We start from the raw sequence: 21,306 nt of genomic DNA on the forward strand, positions 1-21,306 counted from the left end.
TGAGAAAAAAAGAAGTTGTAATATGTTTCTGTTGCTAGTTATATCAAGGTATAGTAGTAGGGCCACACGGATAATGCTAATTATTGCATTTATCTAGGCTAGGATTAAGTTGTGTTTATTGGAATTGTTTACCTACTAAGTTGTATTGTGTTGGAAGTTGTCTATAATTTATTGTAAGTTTGAACTATTCATGCATTGTATTGCCTATAAATAATAATGAGTAATGACATAAAATAATGAAGTGATTTTGATTGCGAAAATTATTAGCAAATGTTCTTGCTTTTGGAGTTGAGTCATTCCTCCTAACAATCACTCAACTGCGATTAATAGCATTGAGTGACGTTCACGCTACCCCTGGTCAAGCGGCATCCCAGGATGTTAAAAGTCACTCTTGTATTACTCTAATAATGATGTGGCTTTTAAAATTACCATTGGCCTTGTGATTGATTATTATTTAATTTGACTTTGTGATTTTAAAAGCCACCCCATTCTTAGGGTGCGTTTGGGAGTGCGTTTTTTTAAAAATAATCTGCGATTTTAAACTAAATCGCAACTTTAGGGTGTTTGGGATTGCGATTTTAAAAACGCAAATTTTAAAATCGCAAAAAAATCTGCGATTTTCATAAGCTGATTAGAGGGTGCTTATTTGAAAAAGTGCGAATTTAAAACAAAATCACGATTTCTATTAAAAAGATATTTGGCGCAATAGTTACCTTTTTTAGAACGGGAATGAAAAAAATATCAAGAACACCCATCTAAAATATATTTAAACCCCTTCTTTTCTCTATTGTTCATCCTTATTGGTAATTTGGTCATGAAACCGCAATTATATGCAAATGTTATCCAAATACTCAATTGATAAAAAAAGTACTTTTTAGTATGTTTTACCAAACGCCTGTGCGATTTTAAAAAGTAGCGATTTTAAAAATGCAATTTTTAAAAACGCAATTTTTAAAATCGCACTTATTAAAATCGCACTCCCAAACGGGTCCTTAGAGTGACACAAAAATGACACAAGATTAATTTCTAGAATTACTCATCCTAGAACTATTCCTTTCCTTTGGTTGGATTCTTTAATTTTAACCATCCTTCCTAGGGCTTGATTTGCATCAGTTAGTCAAGTGTGATTTTTTTATTTTATTTTTTATTTTTAAATATTAACCACCAAATTTGACTTGGGGGATAACTCAGAATATCTTGATAGTTTGTAAGTTTCGGTTGCAATGAGTTGTAGTTTAGAGGTTAAACTATAGATGGAGTGTAAGTTTAAGGAGTAGAGTGTAATTTATCTTCTTCTTCTTCTTTTTTTTTTTTAATTTTTTTTTTTTTTTTTAAGATTTGATTATTTGGGTTTGTTTACATGCAATGCAGATCTAATGTATGGACATGTTTATTAAGTTTTATTTATTGTCAAATGTTGTCTGTCCTATTTTAATAAGAACGTTTTTTAAACTCACAAAGGGCGTGGACAGGGAAGGGCTACTGCATATCGTATCCTACTCATACGCTAAAAGAGAAATAATAAGCATCAATTGCTCATTCCATATAACCATTTCCTTATTCAATTAAAAAAATAATAAATAAATAAATAAGCATCCACTGCAACGAGGGACTAAATCCAGCTAAGGTCTTCTTGAGCTAGTTTTGGATGAATAGGCTAATTAGATTTTTTCTTTTTTTTGTTGGAAAAAGCTAATTAATTCTAGTAATATGATTAACAAGATATCAACGGGATTTTCAACAGCTCAGGTAAGTTGACTTTGGAGTACACAAGTAATTTAGATTATCATTTCAAGCAAGATATCTAGAAAAATGTATTCTAGATTAGATTTTGGAGTTATATTACATCAAGTTCTACAAATGAAATTTATGATAAAGTGTATTCATGTGAATAAGAGGAATATTTCTTTGAAAATCATTGAACAATTTGTCTGAGATAGCCAAACTCACAAATAAACCAGGAACCTCTAGAGTCTATTACAAACTAACGTGACAATTTACGTGACATTTACCGTATTCTCTATTAAAATATAAACCGTCTCATAAAAGTTCTTTACCCTACACTAGCATTTCCTTATAATGTGGCCTAAAAGTTGTACTTCTTAAAAGAAAAGCTCATAGAGGGCATTAAAGTGATGGAAGTATGCCCAAACACATGGAGGGGAACAACATGCATGTTTATAGGATAGGAAGATAATAATGATTTGATTGATGAAGAGCATGGAAGGAAAACAGGACACCCAAAACAAATGAGAAGAAAAAAATTTGAAGTCTAAAAAACCCTAGAGACTTTGAGTTATGTGTTCATACCTTGCAAATTTATTGTTTTGTCTAATCTGATCCTATGCTTTCTTGAAGATCTTTCTTTGAATTCTTCGGGTGTGTCTCATGTTATTAAGTTGAGTAATTTTATAAGTCTCTCTTGTATCCCTTAAAAAACGATGTAGCTTTTAAAATCATTATTTGATTAAAATTCAATAGTAATTAATCATAAACTCAATGGTAATTTTAAGAGCCACATCATTCTTGGAGGAACACAAGAGTAACTTCTAGCATTACTGTCACATACATGTTCCCAACAAAATTAAGTTTAGGAAACTATGTTTGCCTGATCTTCTAACGATCATTCTTTTTATGATGTTCTCTCAATATTTTATTTTTTCTAATATCTTCCCAATTTATTATTGTAATTACAATGTTCCTCTTCCATGACTCAAAATAATAAAAATATTTTCACGAGATAATTTTTTTTTTTTAAAAAAAAGATAAGTCATTTTTTTAATCTTATAGAAAATATTTTTGTCACTCTAAATTGCGAAGGGGAAACATTGCAACCCCAATAATAAATCAGAAAAGACATTACAAAAATTAAAATATAGGAAAGAAGGGTAAATGTAATTAACCCTTAAGTTGATAAATCAAGATTTATTTTTTATTATTCTAATTATTTGAAAGCGATAATTTTTTTTTTTTTTTTTGTGAAAATAGTGGACAATTGTTAAACAAAATGATAAATTGATAATTAAATTCCCATGGCTTCTTGTCCATTGTCTCCTAAGCTAAAAGCATGTATGAAAATGACTCCCATAATATAGTGTATTATAGTTTCTTTTTATGCTAACAATGATTACATCCATCTGTTGCCCTTCCACAACTATGATTATATCCTTCTAGTGCCTGTCCACGTTTTTCACTTTTTTTTTTTTTTTTTTTTAATAATCTCTTCAAAATAAAAGCAAGTCAAAGTCAATAATCTTTTCTTTTTCAAATTTTTTTTTTATTTTTTTTTATTTTTTTTTTCTAATTGAAGAGGAAAAAGGGGGCTACAAGGGAGGATCGAATGCAAAAGAAAAGTACCTTATACTGCTTAGGGGTAACTCAGTTGGTCAAGAGGCAAGTTATAACTCAACTAATTTAGTGTTTTCAATTTAAGGAAGGAAAGTTTTAATAAGATATTTAGGAGCTTTTTTGATATCAAGAAAGCTTATAACTCATGAGTTTAATCCATTAATAGAAAAAAATCACAGCTAATTAAAATTAAATTTTGGTTCTACAAAAAGTTGTCCTTTTCAGAAAAGGCTGCAGCATCTACTCTCCTCTGTATTGTATAGTATTCAAGTCTATGAATCTAAGATTTTTATTCTTCCTTCCTAATTAAAAAGGTTATTAGATCAGTAGAGCAGAAATTGAATAGATTTTTTGATGTCTTCAAACGATTCATCAGCTGCTAGAGTAAAAGTGACTTGGGAGGCTGTTTGTGTACCTATGAAGGAAGGAGGTTTAGGTTCCGTTTGAGATTGCGGTTTTAATAAGTGCAATTTTAAAAATTGCGTTTTTAAAATTGCGATTGCGTTTGGTAAAACATGTTAAAAAGTAATTTTTTTATCAAATATTTGTTATTTGAAATCGTGATTTTGGTTTAAATTCGCGCCTTTTCAAATAAGCACCTCTAATGTGCTTATAGAAATTGCAAATTTTTTTCCTATTTTAAATTAAGTCATTTTTAAATCGCAATGCCAAACGCATCATGTCTTGCAATATCTTTTAAAAACGCAGATTATTCTTACGAAATCGTAATCCCAAATGCACCATTAGGCCTTACCTTCCATATGAAATGAAACAACCATAAGCCTCAGCTGTAGTTGAGTATTTTTTAGTAGAAGCTATTCCTTCCTTTTTTTTCTTCTTTTTTTTTTTTTTCAAATAGTAATTTAGCATACCAAATTTACCCTTGGAAATATAATTTTTTTGGGCCAGACAAATATGCAACAAGTTCTTGCAACTGTATTATAAATAAAAAAATAAAATACAGATGAATTTCATGTTGGACAAAGTCTCATCAGCCAACGGTAGAGTTTGGCAAAGTCTCAAAGTCAAAGACAAAAGAGGTCACACCTTTAACAGAGAAATCTTATCTCTTACAAAAATTTCTCACACAAAGATTATAATTCGCCATTCATTTAAAAATTGTTACAAAAAACATTTAAATAGACAAACAAATAAAATTAGGGTTGACAGATTTGGGCTAAGCCCATTATAGAATTACATAATAACTTAAAACTTCGGGTCAAACCTATTATTGAATTACAAATAAAATTAAAAGACCAAATTCTTTATTTTTCATCCGGCATCAAAGAAACAGGAAAGATCACTCAAGTACTAAATTAACAGTAGATGGCACCTCCGGACCCAAAATTTTGAGAATTTGCTCTTGTTTGATTCGATCTGTGTCTAACTTCATAACCCAACATTCACTGTCGCCTGTATAAAGTATTGTTTCTCGAACAATTCTCATCTTCTCAAGAAGAAGAGCATTTTTTAGCAAAAGTACGGCAAGGTCAAATTCAGATGTATAACCACGAAATCCACTTAGCTTCACTTCCTTGAGACGCTGATGTTGACAATATTCTTTAAGTGGTATCTTTTTGTGCTCTGTGTAATCTGCTCCATTGACTATCTTTCGGTGCTCTATTTTCGCTGCACCAGTGCAGGGAAGGAGGAGCTAAAAACAAGAAAGAAGCAAAACATAAATAAGCTTTCACTACAAATCCTTGATAATGTAATACTAAACAATAGGTGATATTAACTCAATGCAAGTAGTAAACCAAGTTTTTTGTTTTTTGTTTTTTTTAGTTAGTTTTCAGCCTAAATTTAGTAAGTCGGTAATGAAATCACTAACAATCATTTCTACTCTCCAATCACGAATCCTTCCAAGAAAGTGAATACATAGTGCATTGAAAATTATACCCTACAAATATCTTTGCAACAAATCCTTCTTGATGTCTTAAAAACAATAGGTGAAATCTGCGTTTAAAAGCAAATCTTTCAAACAATGGTGTGAAGAAAAGTGAAATAAATTGCAAAACTAATTATCCACCTTGTTACCTTAAGAACAAATACTTCCATAGATCCAATTACAACACACCAATATTTGTCCAAGTCGTGAGACGACTCCAAAATATTTTTGATGAATACTCCTCCAAATGATATTTTGTTTGAAAACATAAAATTGAGCTATGGCTTAAAAAAAGGTAAAACAACCATACAAAACTTAGTTTAAAAAGGTATCAAAAGCAATAAATAAATAAATTCCTCTTGTACAAAGTTCCAAGGAACAAAAAGGCATGTGCAGCTCAACAACCAAATAAAAATGTACTTGTGATATAAGATAACTTACATCCATCTCAAGTTCAACCAATGACGGAGCCGCCTCCAAAAAAACAGAGGTCAGTTCCAGCAGGATTTTTCTAAATCTTACACCTAATAACTTCAACCGCTTGAGTTTAGTAAATGCAGTTAAGTGCTTAGGTATTATATCAATCTGAAAAACAATGGAAAGAAATTATTAACTAGAGACGTAATATTCAATGATGACAAAAAGTTCAACTAAAAATTTTTGTTAGTGGCAATACCTGGACCATTGGAGTGATCACAAATAAAGTCTCAAGTAGAGGATACTCTTTCGCAACTGTGCCAATGATATATGTAATTTGACTTCTAGGATTGTATTGCAAATTTCGACGATCACCACGATCCAAAGTCATACATATTCTAACAGGTTGTGCACTGTTCTTTAACAAGACCTGCCCAAACATTATTGCCTCGTACTCAATTGATGCAATACTTAAGGCATCATGAATTTCAACTTTTTCTAAAGGATCGCAACGAAATATCCTCAAGTGTCTCAGCCTGAGAAACCGACATCCACTAGATAATTTCAAATGAAATGGACAACGGCATTCGCTCATACTAAACCATTCTAAAGATGGGCAACCATTCAAAATGTTATCCACATTCTCTTGACTTAAACTTGTCCTTGTCAACGAGAGGGATGAAAGGGAGTTCAAGCCATTGAAATTTGCTGGAATACTCAGGCTGCAGAACTTCAAAGACAAATGTTTTATCTTTGACTGTCTCCCTGCTTGATCAAATAGCCAATATGGAAATTTATAGAGCTCACGAGACAAGTCTGACAAATAATGTTCTAACAGGTTGATAGAAAGACTTTGAACTTGCATACCAATTGCAAACTGAATCCATCGATCAACGTCGCAACCATGACCACTACCCAACGGATACTCAACCCTAAAGGAATCTATCTTTTTGCCGGCATAGAGTTCCAGAATATGGTTGGCCCATCTAACAAATCTTCCCTTTTGCTTCTGTTTCCACTCAGTATGCTGGCTTTTGAAATGGTCCAAGCATAAAAAAAGTCCAAGCATGTTTTTGGGATCTAGGTCAAGGTTAGAAGAGGTCGTCCAAAGGTATCTCCATCTTTTTGAAAGGATGCTAGTAGTGGCAGCTTCCCTCACTGATATTAATGATATTATAGAAGAAAGAATGTCCTCCGGCAATCTACCAGTCAGATCGGCCATTGGGCACTGTCAATCTATGTGCACACAAAATAACATAAACAAAATTAACTCTTGTGCATACCAAGATTCCAAAGTAACAGTAGGCATTTGTTGTAAATAAAGCTAAAAGAACAATTCAGGGCGTTTATTTAATACAATGTGAATTACATAGAAATATATCTAAAACTTAAACTTACACCAAGCAACGTCTTGGACTGAAATTGTGGCCACTTGAGTCTGGAAATTTGGTGTTTCGGCAACCGGTCCAACATTATCTTGTCAATCTGATAATAAAGAGCTATAAGATGAGACATTGCTATAAGATGAAGCAATTAGGCTCTAAGAAACCAAAAATAAAATCATAATGAGACCAACAAGTATAACAACAACGATAATCAGTAAGCAGAGTCAAAAACTTCAGTAGGCGACAAGAATTGATTATGCTGAAAGGTCTCACCTTTCATGAATTTGTTCCATAAATTTTAGTAAATTTGCATACTTTATAATTATAAAGCTATGGCGACTTGGAATTCAAATTTCCCATGTTTCAAATTATCAATATCTGTCTATATAAGATACAAAAAACAGCCACAATGGGAATACATCAGCAATAGATACCTCTGGCACGGAAAATCCAAAACAATACTTGGGGATGTAATTAACGGAGCCCTCGGGCCGTATTTCCTCCAGTTTCTTCTTCATGATCATCAACTCCTCCTCTCTGGCTACAAACTTTGAGCCCACAAAAACTTTGAATCTTTCCGATTTCTTTGTTGATTAAAAAGATGGGTACTTCACCCACCAGATCCTCACAAAGTTGCAGAGAGAGCCAGTAAAGAACAAAAAGACAACAGATTAACCTCGACGATCTGGCGAGAGAGAGAGCAAAACTGTAAAGAGAGAGTGACTGAGACGGTGGCCGTGGCCCGCGGAGAGCGTCACCGAAAGTTAAATATATATAGTGGTTTTTTTTTTTTTTTTTTTTTCTTCAAAAAGGCCATTCTTCCAAATCCGAGTTTGAGATGGAATAAGACATGTACGTACAAAAACAAAATTATATGTTTTTTTAAAAAGCTAAATTTCACTTAATCCCTCAAATTACCTCAAAATTATTAATTGTGATAATTTATTTTATAAATTACCAAAACAATAATAATGTACTCCCAATTTCAACAAAATAAAAAAAAAATTACCCTTATTAAAATAAAAACAAAAATACAAAAATTTAATATTTTTTCAAATTTTTAAGGGTAATTTTATTTTATTGAAAATTTTATAAGGATAATTTTGTCATTTTGCTAGCATTAGGCGTACATTATCATTATTTTGGTAATTTGTGAGGTAAATTGTCGTAATTAATAGTTTGGGGGGTAAATTGTCATTAAGATGATAGTTTGAGGAGATTAAGCGGACTTTACCCTTTTTAAAATTATGTATGTCATTTTATTAGAAACATAATTGTTTTTTTTTTTTTTAAATAAAATTATATGTTTTTTAATTTTTTTTTGAAGTGGAGAACCTCACTTTACTACTTACAAGGAAAAAAAAAATTAAAAAATTAATAAAACAAACCAGTGTTAGATATAGGCCTGGGTATGGGTCAAAATGGTCCGGTTTTGGACCTTATCAGTTATTAACTGATAATTTTCGGTTAAACGGTTTATTAACCGATACCGAACCAATAAGAATTTTAATCGATAATTTCAATTAAAACGGTACATGGTTAAACGGTTCGGTTAAACCGGTTAACCGATTTAACCGAGAGCTTTATATTGATTTATTTTGTTGGACCAAAAATGAGTTTTTTTTAACTTTTAAGAGCCCAAATACTTTTTATTGGGCTAAAATAACTTATTAAAAATGAGTTGTTTTAGGGCCCAAATACTTTTTGTTGGGACCCAAATATTTGTTTTTTGGGGCTAAAAATTGAAACTTTTTTATATTGATCCACTTCAACTTTTTTTTTTATATATATATATTATCAAATACATTTTTCCAAAGCAAATGGACTAATTAACATAATGAATGCTAATTAGACTAGCAAAACTAGTTAATGAAAAATTCTTTCACCAAAGGCAAAGAAATCCCATAAAATGCCATCACTTAAAAAAAAAAAATCAAACCTACCCAAACCCAAATTAAAATAAAATTCATTGATGAATAATAAACAAAGTATTAACTAATTAAAGTCACTAGCAAAAGGAAAATAAGTCATGGGCAACACCATTACACAAATATAAAAGCGAGAAAACATAAAGATAGTGATCAATATGAATAAACATCAACATCAACACGGTTACACAATAATTTCCTTGAGCCACCTCAAACATGGATTATCTTCAATTCCTTAAATCTACTTCCTTCAATAATCCAACAAATCAAAGCATAAATAAAGTGAATCGTTATTAGTAATTAACATTAAAGAGTAAAAAATAAATATCAAATAAGAAAAAAATAAGATGCAAAAAACTTACCAAATATTTTAAACAAAACATTACCCCGGAAAGTTCATCCATTAAGCCTTAATTCGCGTCAAATGTGAGGGAATTAGACATAATTTCTACCACAGTGAAATTTTTAAAGGATTAGTAAAAATAATTTAATCAAATAATTAGAATAATGAATAAATTTGAAATTAACAAATATTACCCGACTCAAGGTTGTAGCTTTCTTCATCTTCAATATCAAGCAAAAGTGACTCAACATACTGAAAATTGGGAGAAGATCTCAATCAATTTTGACAACAAATAAGGGCTTCCACTGTTTTCGGAGTCAAAGAACTCCGAAAAGGATCTATGATGCGACCTTCGGTGCTAAACGCCGACGTAGAAGCAACAGAAGTAAGTGGAATTGCTAGGACATCCCGTGCTACCTCGGCGAGAACCGGAAACTTTACCTTATTTACCCTCCACCATATTAAAATATCAAAGTTGTCACTAGGTGTCTCCACCTCTTCCGTATAATATTGCTCTATCTCTGTCCGACACATCATCACATTTTTGGACGCCCGAAATAAATGGTAAATAGTTAAAGCATCTTTCTTATTAGTACCCACACCCACACCTTCAGAACTTGTGCAACCACGCTCTTCATTTCCAAACCTAGCCCCACTTTCATTCTTAGCATATTGCTCATATAACCGGGCCAAGACATCCTTTAATTTGTCAACAATTTCTTTTGCTTTTTCTAGACCCACATTCGTCTGGAACCAAAATTCTAAGACGGATATCTTGTAATGTGGATCAAGCACCAAAGCAATAAACAACAAAGGGTTAATAGCGAAAAAATTTCCCCAATACTTATCATATTTCTCTTTCATTTGCATTGCCATGTTACTCAATGAATAATCATTACTTTCACAATACTCATCCAAACAATGATAAACATTTTGAAGAATACCAAAAACCAAGTTAGAAGTTGAGTACAAGGAACCCGACATCTAAATTGTTTAGTCATAAAACACACACAAGAATTTAACAATGTGTCGAACCTTATTCCAATCATCTTCATTTGGAGCCCCCAGTACATCCCTCCCTCCACTATCATCATTCAAATAATGCACAAAATTTGAATCTTCATCTAACATAAGATTAAATGCCCTTTCATACTTTTGTGCCGCCTCCAATTTAACGACCTAGATTTTAAAACTCTTATTTAAATAAATAGATTAAAAGAATAATCGATAAATTAGAACAATGATATGTGGATTAATGATATTAAATAACTATTTAATGTTAAAGGTATATTACATTGATTTTTGACATCTTTTATATATCACTTCAATTCTAAAATTTAGCTTCACTAATATGTTTATAATTAAACCCAATCTAGTGAATAAATTATTTATATTGGTGTTTAGTGAAGTCAGAAATTAATTTTAAGCTTTTTAGTTTTTAGCCTAAAAAGTAGTGTCTTAATTTTCATACTGTTTAAATGAGATTAAAACTGCTAAAGAAAGATATCAAGGCTAGCCACCTTTGTTGAAAGCTTAAAGCTTCTAGTAATAAGGGTTATAGTAAATATCATGATTATAATAATTTAATAAGGCAAGTGGCCAAGTGGGATGGGAATGCAAATAATTAAAGCCTAAGTTGAATCTGAAAATTTGTACAGGCCAAAAATAGACACAAACGAACTCGGGTGAAGTCAAACCAAAAATATAAAATGTTTGTCTTGGAGTCCTCTATCTACTCTCAAAATTTCATGTCAATCAGAGTAGGTTTGGACATTGAAAAATGGATCGGGATACACTGCCCTCATTTTGGACGAAAATTCTAATTGGTATAGAGCATGAAATATAGACTAGGTTCATTCTTTTGGTTAAATACATCTCAACCCTTAGATCAAATGTGTAAAAATAAATCCTAACCATTCATTCTCTTATAAATAGAGCCTAAAGCTAAAGTCACTTTCACTTGAGTTTTTACAATCTTAGAACAAGTAAAATTGTTTGCTCCTCCTTTCATTTTATTTCTTAGTTCTAGTCAAATACCATATAGCCTAGATATTTCTTGTAGTGTTCAAGTGTTTTTTCTAAACTAGCTACCTAGAGAAGATTTGGTGGAGTTTTACTTCTAAGGATTTTTGGGTAAGTGTTTCTTGTATAAATATCATGATTTATTGCTTTTATCACTTGTTCTCATTTAATTGTTTAAAGACCCAACAAGCGTATAATGTAAAATAAAGTAATAGATACAAGTGACTTAATAATAATGAGTTAGTGGACAAAATCAATTAAGGACTTATAATATTATCTATATATTATTTACTTTACAGTATTTACATTCAGTCATTTCTTTTATGTCATTTAAATTTCTGTTCATATTTCTTGCGGTAAGGACCATTTGATCTCATCCCCGAAATATGCATTATTTACATTCAGTTATTTCTTTTATGTCATTTAAATTTTAATTCATATTTTTGGCGGTCATCCCCAGAATATGAATTCAGTATTTACATTCAGTCATTTCTTTTATTGTCATTTAAATTTTAATTCATATTTTTGGCGGTCTTCCCCAGAATATGAATTTAGTATTTACATTCAGTCATTTCTTTTATTGTCATTTAAATTTTAATTCATATTTTTGGCGGTTATCCCCGGAATATGAATTCAGTATTTAGATTCAGTCATTTCTTTTATTGTCATTTAAATTTTGATTCATACTTTGGTAGGTACGGACCATTGGTCTCATTTCCGAAATATGAGTCATGCTTTATATATATTATTTATAATACTAGTTTGTATTTAATGATACTGGCCATTAGTCTTGTCACCAAAAATGAATTCAGGCATAAAGTTAGTTATAAGTGACTATCTTAGATTAATATAATAAAATGAGTAAGTAAAGATGAAGTGACTGATAATAAATAAATATAAAAAGATGAGAGTCTTTAAACAATGATATTATTGGAGAATGAATTAAGTATTGTTTGTATGTATGTATTTATATGCAGAAGTGGAGCAGAATACTACACTAAGGAGTGTAAGTATGGATATACTTACTGAGTACTAGCTTTGTTTTATTGTTATAGGAATTCTTATTTTGTCTTATTAATATAATTTTGCAATACAACTGTTGCATAATGTGTCTAATAAAATGGACTGATAAGATAGCCACCTTAAGAACAAGCTGGGTGGATTGCCGCGAGGAACTGTCAGTATCTCAGTGGATGGGGACATATAACCATCCAACAGACCTAATATATAACTAAGCTGGGGCGGTGTAGTTGCCAGCACCAAATAGGTAAACCTCTAAAGTGTGAGGGACATAACAGACGTAAGTGGGCTGAGAGCTCATGACAAGAGGTCTGAAGAAAGATTATCATAAAACACAAACTAATCTGTCATTACGCTGCATTCACAACTCATTCATTATTTTATATTTTAGTATTTAATCTTACTTGTTCAAACTAGTCTTTTTAGTCTTTATCTATAGGAAAATAGATTACTCACTTGTTTGCCTATGTAAATATGATAATGTCATCTTTACATAGATTTTGATGCAGGAATAGAAAGTGAGGACGATGGTCCTTTTACTGGTTTTGATGGTTGATAGACCATTTACTGCAGGATTGATGCTTACTCTATGGAGTAAGACTCATTTATGTTAATCGTTTTTATTACGTATGATGATGTGTGTGAACTTAATAAATATTACAATAGTAATTTAGGTGCCGTCTGTGGCATATATTTGGTACACCTAGTGTGTACATATGTTGTAATGAAAACCATGTTTCTATTTTATATCACCTCGAGGTATTTCAGTCAGCTCAATGGTGTTGTGTAAGTTACTCCTAGGTATAGAAAAAGAAAAAAAAATATACATACTCCGCTGTAAGATTGTATTTTCTAAAGTTGCAGCGTCACGACTTCGATATTTGCTAGTTCAAATATCGGGACGTTACATTATGGTATCAGAGTGGTTTGCTCTATGGGAAAGTTAGTATCACACTAGAACTAGGGTATACAACACAAGAGCTTCACTAAATAAAATACTTATAACTTTTTATTAAAAACTTTTGTTTGAGAATAAAGTATTAGCGATAGAAGCCCAACTATGTTATTTACATGTTTGAGTGATTTTGTTGTTTGCTTTGATATAGATAAGTCGTTAATTAATTTGTACAGAATTATGGTATGAAGACATGATCTCCCTATCGTTGAAGAAGGCGAAGCACCTCACTCCTATAATGAAAACGATGAAATACCACCTCCACCTCCTGCATTCGATGATGGTGTACACCCAACATTAGCCCACTTTATGGGAGATATTACTAGGCAATTCACAGAAGCAATTTCACGGATGTCTCAACCTGTTGCACCAGTCGAGCGTATCGGTTGCTCGATGCGTGACTTTATTGATCAGCAGTTTCCTACTTTCAATGGGACTCAAGGACATACAGTAGCTAAAGCTTGGATTTCTGATATCCAATTGCTGGACGACACACTCAAGTGTACAAACGAGGAAAAGTTGACATACATCGTATTAAGGCTAACTGGTGAAGCCCTTAAATGGTGGAAGTCCCAGGAAGAGCTGATAGGACCTGGTGTTGTTATCACGTGGGAAAGGTTTGTTGAGGAATTCAACAGGCAATATTTCCCAAGGTCTCAAAAGCAGTTAAGAGCTATTGAATTTTAGAACTTGGTGCAGGGTACTATGTCAGTGGAACAATACTCAATTAAATTCACTGAGTTAGCCAAGTTTGGTATTACTCTTAGTCCTGACAAAGTATCAAAGACAGAACGTTTTGAAAATGGCCTTAACTTTCGCATCAAGGAAAGAGTTGTCTGCCATGAGATCAAAAACTATGCTCGATTAGTAAACATAGCATCCCTTGTTGAAAGGGTGAACATAGGAAACGGTCAATGCCTCAAGCATCCTATCCCTCTAAACGATTTGTCGTAGGGACTGGCTCCGAACCAGCGGATCACCAGAATGTTTCTCCTCCAGTAAGAAGTCAGAAGGTTGCTTGTCCCAAATGTGGAAGAATGCATTTTGGAGATTGCAGGAGTGAAAGTACCAGCTGTTTTCGATGTGGTCAAAAGGGGCATTTTAAGAAGGATTGCCCAATGAATACCACGGGGGAAGCTGGAGCACAAAGGAATGACTTTCAACAAAGAAGGCATGCTCAAGCAAGAGTATATACGTTGACCCCCATAGATGACGATGAGAATGATGAAGCAAACAATGATATAATGACAGGTACCATTTCTCTATTTGGTACTCTTGCGTGTACTCTCTTTGATTCTAGAGCTACACATTCATTCGTTTCTGCATTATACACTAAGATTTGTCATATAAGTACACGACCATTAGGGCAAGATTGGTCGGTACAAACAACAGGACGAGAAAGGATAAATGAATTACTATCATCATTGAGGGATGAGTATAAGCATAGTCAATGTAGAATTAAAATAAGTATATGATTGTTTTGTTATCTTTGAAGAATTATAGCAGTTGTACCTAAGCAAAGAACTAATCATGGTACCATATAAGGATTGATATCTAGCTATATTTTGAGGAAAATGATAATCATATTAGTGATACATGATCATGAATATTAAGAGATAGAGATGTTTAAAAAATATTATTGTCTTATAGCCACTTTGACAAGGCTGATTAAATAAAATTGAAGAAACGTAGTGAGCTCGAGAACAAGGCTACGACATTTGAGGTATGAACTAGCGATCGAATAATTGTTTGAAATTGATGTTGTTAGGACTTGATAAGAAAAAAATAGTGAATGCGATTTAAAAAGGAATAGATAATTTTTATAAAGGTATGAAGGTTGTCTTTCATAATAATATGAACACTTCAAAGGTATGCCATTGAAGCTGTTTAAAGGATAAATTTTTCTGAAAAATATTTTGAGATAGGATTTCCATAATATACCGAAGGTATCATTAGGAATGATTACAGAAGTTGAGTCTTTAGGTTGTGAATAACGTTTCCTCCTTGGAAAATGAGTTTCAATAATAAAAGGATAAAGCGAAATTTTGGGAATATATACTTAATTTATGACAAAAGGGTGATTAAGTCATGATGCATCATTTCCATAAAGGGAAATAATGATGCTTAGCTCATCATAAAGAGATTGAGAAAATGCTATGAAGTATTAGATGGTGATTAATTGAGGTAAGAAAAATGAATATAGTATTACCTATAATTAATGATATGATAAAATTGCACATAGCACAAATTGTGAGCTTGATGAATACTCAAGTGTAGGATTAGAATTGGTCTATCCAAAATAGAGTGCAGGGTAGTTGGATTCGTCAAGGAAAGTACTAAGTGGATCCAATATTTACCTTTTGCCGAGTTTGCTTATAACAAAAGTTTCCAGGCAACTATTGGTATGGCACCATACGAAGTACTCTATGGACGCAAATGCAAGTCGCCACTTTATTGGAATGAAGTTGGTGAAAGGCAATTGGTGGGACCGAAGATAATCCAAGACACTAAGGACAAGGTCATATTGATTTGGGAAAAGCATGCAAATAGCTCAAAGCCGTCAAAAGAGTTATGCTGACAAAGGACGTCGCCTAGTGAATTTTGAAGTTGGTGATCAAGTATTCCTGAAAGTATCACCAATGAAAGGCGTACTGCGTTTTGGTAAAAAGGGAAAGTTAAGTCCAAGGTATGTTGGCCCCTTCATGATAACCGAAATTGTAGGTCCAGTGGCATACCGAGTTGAGTTACCACCTGAGCTAGCAAAGATTCGAGCAAATTTAAGGTATGAGGAACTACCGGTACAAATTCTGGATCAAAAGGAATAGAAACTCAGAACGAAAACCATTGCCCTAGTTAAAGTTCTCTAGCGTAATAACTACGTAGAAGAAGGTTCTTAGAAACTAGAACGAGAGAAATGCAGGACAAATACCCACATTTATTCTAACCGGATATATATATATATATATATATATATATACGTGGTAGATGGTATTTTATGATTGCTTATATGGGTATTGTTCAAAACTACAAAAGTTGAAGGATACCTTAGGGATAGAAGTGATATTATTAAATGCTCCGGTCGATGTTTTGAGTTGGTAGATAAATCATGGTACTGTATAAAAGTGTAGTACCTAAGTGAAAACATTGAAACTTAAGAAGTAGTACGTCGGAGCTATAGAGTATATGAATAGAAAATTGAGGAACATTATTTTCTTACACCCTTTTCTTAGAATATTACTATACGATAAAAGGTTAGGGATTAAGTGTAAGATATGACTGAGGATTAGACGTTACAATAAAATCCGAGTCACTCATATTGAGGTTATGTGATAATTTGAATGCCTTAATTTCGGGGACGAAATTCCAATAAGGTGAGTAGAATGTAACGACCTTGATTTTAAAACTCTTATTTAAATAAATAGATTAAAAGAATAATCGATAAATTAGAACAATGATATGTGGATTAATGATATTAAATAATTATTTAATGTTAAAGGTATATTACATTGATTTTTGACATCTTTTGTATATCACTTCAATTCTAAAATTTTGTTTCACTAATATGATTATAATTAAACCCAATCTAGTGAATAAATTATTTATATTGGTGTTTAGCGAAGTCATAAATTAATTTGAAACTTTTCAGTTTTTAGCCTAAAAAGCAGTGTCTTAATTTTCATACTGTCTAAATGAGATTAAAATTGCTAAAGAAAGATACCAAGGCTAGCCACTTTTGTTGAAAGCTTAAAGCTTCTAGTAATAAGGGTTATAGTAAATATCATGATTATAATAATTTAATAAGGTAAGTGGCCAAGTGGGAATGCAAATAATTAAAGCCTAAGTTAAATCGGAAAATGTGTACAGACCAAAAATAGACACAAACGAACTCGGATGAAGTCGAACTAAAAATATAAAATGTTTGTCTTGGAGTCCTCTATCTACTCTCAAAATTTCATGTCAATCGGAGTAGGTTTGGACATTGAAAAATGGATCGGGATACACTGCCCTCATTTTGGACGAAAATTCTAATTGGTATAGAGCATGAAATATGGACTAGGTTCATTCTTTTGGTTAAGTACATCTCAACCCTTAGATCAAATGTGTAAAAATAAATCCTAACCATTCATTCTCTTATAAATAGAGCCTAAAGCTAAAGTCACTTTCACTTGAGTTTTTACAATCTTAGAACAAGTAAAATTGTTTGCTCCTCCTTTTATTTTATTTCTTAGTTCTAGTCAAATACCACATAGCCTAGATCTTTTTTGTAGTTTTCAAATGTTTTTTCTAAACTAGCTACCTAGAGAAGATTTGGTGGAGTTTTACTTCTAAGGATTATTGGGTAAGTGTTTCTTGTATAGATATCATAATTTATTGCTTGTATCACTTGTTCTCATTTAGCTGTTTAAAGACCCAATAAGCGTATAATGTAAAATAAAGTAATAGATACAAGTGAATTAATAATAATGAGTTAGTGGACAAAATCAATTAAGGGCTTACGATATTATCTATATATTATTTACTTTATAGCTTTTACATTCAGTCACTTCTTTTATTGTCATTTAAATTTTAATTCATATTTTTGGCGGTCATCCCCAGAATATGAATTCAGTATTTACATTTAGTGATTTCTTTTAGTGTCATTTAAATTTTAATTCATATTTTTGGCGGTCATCCCGGGAATATGAATTTAGTATTTACATTTAGTCATTTCTTTTATTGTCATTTAAATTTTAGTTCATATTTTTTGCGGTACGAACCATTGGTCTCATCCCCGAAATATGAATTCAGTATTTACATTCAGTCATTTCTTTTATTGTCATTTAAATTTTGATTCATACTTTGGTAGGTACGGACATTGGTCTCATCTCCGAAATATGAGTCATGCTTTATATATATTATTTATAATACTAATTTGTATTTAGTGATACTGGCAATTAGCCTCGTCACCAAAAATGAATTCAGGCATCAAGCTAGTTATAAGTGGCTATCTTAGATTAATATAATAAAATAAGTTAGTAAAGATGAAGTGACGGATAATAAATAAATATAAAAAGATGAGGGTCTTTAAACAATGATATTATTGGATAATGAACTAAGTATTGTTTGTATGTATGTATTATATGCAGAAGTGGAGCAGAATACTACACTAAGGAGAGTAAGTATGGATATACTTAATGAGTACTAGCTTTGTTTTATTGTTATAGGAATTCTTATTTTGTCTTATTAATATAATTTTGCAATACAACTGTTGCATAATGTGTCTAATAAAATGGGCTGATAAGATAGCCACCTTAAGAACAAGCTGGGTGGATTGCCGCGAGAAACTGTCGGTATCTCAGTGGATGGGGGTATATAACCGTCCAACATGCCTAATATATAACTAAGCTGGGGCGGTGTAGTTGCCAGCACCAAACAGGTAAACCTCTAAAGTGTGAGGGACATAACGGACGTAAGTGAGCTGAGAGCTCATGACAAGAGGTCTGAAGAAAGATTATCATGAAACACAAACTAATCTGTCATTACGCTGCATTCACAACTCACTCATTATTTTATATTTTAGTATTTAATCTTACTTGTTCAAACTAGTCTTTTTAGTCTTTATCTCTAGGAAAATAGATTACTCACTTGTTTGCCTATGTAAATATGATAACGTCATCTTTACATAGATCTTGATGCAGGAATAGAAAGTGAGGACGATGGTCCTTTTACTGGTTTTGATGGTTGATAGACCATTTACTGCAGGATTGATGCTTACTCTATGGAGCAAGACTCATTTATGTTAATCACTTTTATTACGTATGATGATGTGTGTGAACTTAATAAATATTACAATAGTAATTTAGGTGCTGTCTGTGGCATATATTTGGTACACGTAGTGTGTAGATATGTTGTAATGAAAACCATGTTTCTATTTTATATCACCTCGAGGTATTTCAGTCAGTTCAATGGTGTTGTGTAAGTTACTCCTAGGTTATAGAAAAAGAAAAAAATATACATACTCCGCTGTAAGATTGTATTTTCTAAAGTTGCAGCGTCACGAGTTTGATATTTGCTAGTTCAAATATCGGGGCGTTACATCCAACATGGTATAAGTAGAGTTCCATCTAGTGGAAACATCAAGAGTCAAGGAAGACCGACACCCAAGATTCTTCCTTTCTACACACGACTTAAAGAGGGCTAATCTTTGGGGGGATCCCTTCATATATTTCACCATATTTTGGACCCTTTCAATTGAATCATGTGCACCCTTCATACACTCCTTCACAATTAAATTTAGAACATGGGCACAACACCTCACATGAACAAACTCATGGCAACAAATAGCATCATCATTAGACATATTTCTTTTACTAAACTCACTAATTGCTTTATCATTAGCACTTGCATTGTCAAGTGTTGTCGCCAACACACGGGTAATCCCCCATTCCACCAAACATTGCTCTATTTTCTTAGTAATCGTTATTGCCTTGTGATCCGACACTTGGCGAAATGTCAATATTCTTTTGTGATGTTTCCAAGTAGAGTCAATGAAATGTCCCGTTACAACCATGTAATTCATATTCTAAATTGAAGTCCAACTGTCAGTTGTCAAACAAACCCTTTGACCAACCATCAACAACTTCTTTTTGATTATTTCTTTTTTGGTCATAAACAACTCAACACAATCATTCATCACTGTATAGCGAGAAGGAAGCTCAAAACGAGGCTCAAGAACCCTAAACATTTTCTTAACACCCATCTTCTCCATAATTGAAAAGGGAAATTCATTAACAATGATCATTTCACAAAGTTTCTCCCTAATAAGTTTTTCAGAATACTTCCCAACAATTAGGTTATTACCAACACTACATCACTATGACTTTGCCCGGCCATAAAGGTGAACTTAGACTGAGAGCTATCTGTTTTTGCTTTTAAGCTCTTATACTTTTGGCATTTTCTGAAATGGTACAACATGCTAGAGGTGCCATTTTTTGTCCCATGACATTTATACTGAACCCCATAATAGTTACAACTTGCAATAAGAGCCTCTTCAAAATTATTTACATCTTTAGTAAAATGGTCCCATACTGAAGATCTTTTTGTTCTTAATCTTTTTTTGCAAGGGATTAGGGGTCTTCGACCACGAGTACGACCATGAGATGCTCCCCTAGAACTCCTAGAACTAGCACATCTAATCCCTTGGGTATCCAACTCATCAGATTCATCAATATCATCAAAGGTCTCTTCATCAAAGCCTTCATCAAAGTCAAAGGTTTCTTCATCATCTATGCCTGTGGGACAAGAAGAAGTAGCTGATGTTGGAGGTCGAGGCGCAGCCATACAAACTTCTGAAGTAAAAAAGCAATGGTTGATTTTAATTAGCTAATGTGACAATGTCTGACCTATGGGCTATGACTAAAACTAAAACTACAACTGGACAACCTGCAACATTCTATCTCTACCAAACATTCAATCATAGGTATTATGACCTCAATTTCATAATAGAACAAACAATTTGAACAACCTTCAACTAGACTGAAAATCCCATAATTCATGCATACTTAAAACCCCAACCTCAAACTTTATTCAATTAATTCCTTTAAGCTACTGGAATATAGTGTCAATTAAAGGTCTTTTTTAACTCGACACAATCAAATAAAACAAACTTCATATATACATATATTAATATATAGTAGCTTAGAGGTGCCACAAATCCATATAAAGGTAAAAAATTGACCCATCCTTATGTAGATATTCTAGTTAAAGTAAACGCCTAAATTTGTTTTAGTCCTTAAGTAGGAATCTTCTTCCATTTTTTTTTGGCTATATATGATATGCATCAACTAAATGGTACCCATATATTAGGTTCCTAGATTTAAAATCACCACTAGGTCTGCTAAGTCAACTAATCGGCCAGGCCAGATAAGAAAACAACAAGAATTCAAGAGAAAAAATATAATCGGCCAGGAAAGATAAGAAAACAAGTAAACAACAAATTTAACAAAAGAAAAAAAAAATAA

At 32.4% G+C, this 21,306-nt stretch overlaps 1 protein-coding gene across 2 annotated transcripts; it reads right to left on the reverse strand.

Annotated features, from left to right (window-relative positions):
* Positions 1-4,411: 4,411 nt before the first annotated feature.
* LOC132171388 (putative F-box/LRR-repeat protein At5g54820) lies at positions 4,412-7,780 on the reverse strand. Of its 2 annotated transcripts, XM_059582693.1 has the most exons (5): positions 7,473-7,780; positions 7,052-7,138; positions 5,913-6,889; positions 5,678-5,821; positions 4,413-5,002 (listed from the first exon to the last, which is right to left on the reverse strand). In XM_059582693.1, the coding sequence occupies exons 3-5, from the start codon at positions 6,873-6,875 to the stop codon at positions 4,649-4,651; spliced, it is 1,461 nt and encodes a 486-aa protein (XP_059438676.1). In that variant the 5' UTR covers positions 6,876-6,889; positions 7,052-7,138; positions 7,473-7,780; the 3' UTR covers positions 4,413-4,648. The 2 variants fall into 2 exon arrangements, with proteins under 2 accessions (XP_059438677.1, XP_059438676.1); XM_059582694.1 differs by lacking the exon at positions 5,678-5,821 and having other exon boundaries at positions 4,412-5,002.
* Positions 7,781-21,306: the final 13,526 nt, after the last annotated feature.

The sequence above is a fragment of the Corylus avellana genome, chromosome ca2, assembly GCF_901000735.1.
Source record: "Corylus avellana chromosome ca2, CavTom2PMs-1.0".
Taxonomy (NCBI): Eukaryota; Viridiplantae; Streptophyta; class Magnoliopsida; order Fagales; family Betulaceae; genus Corylus; species Corylus avellana.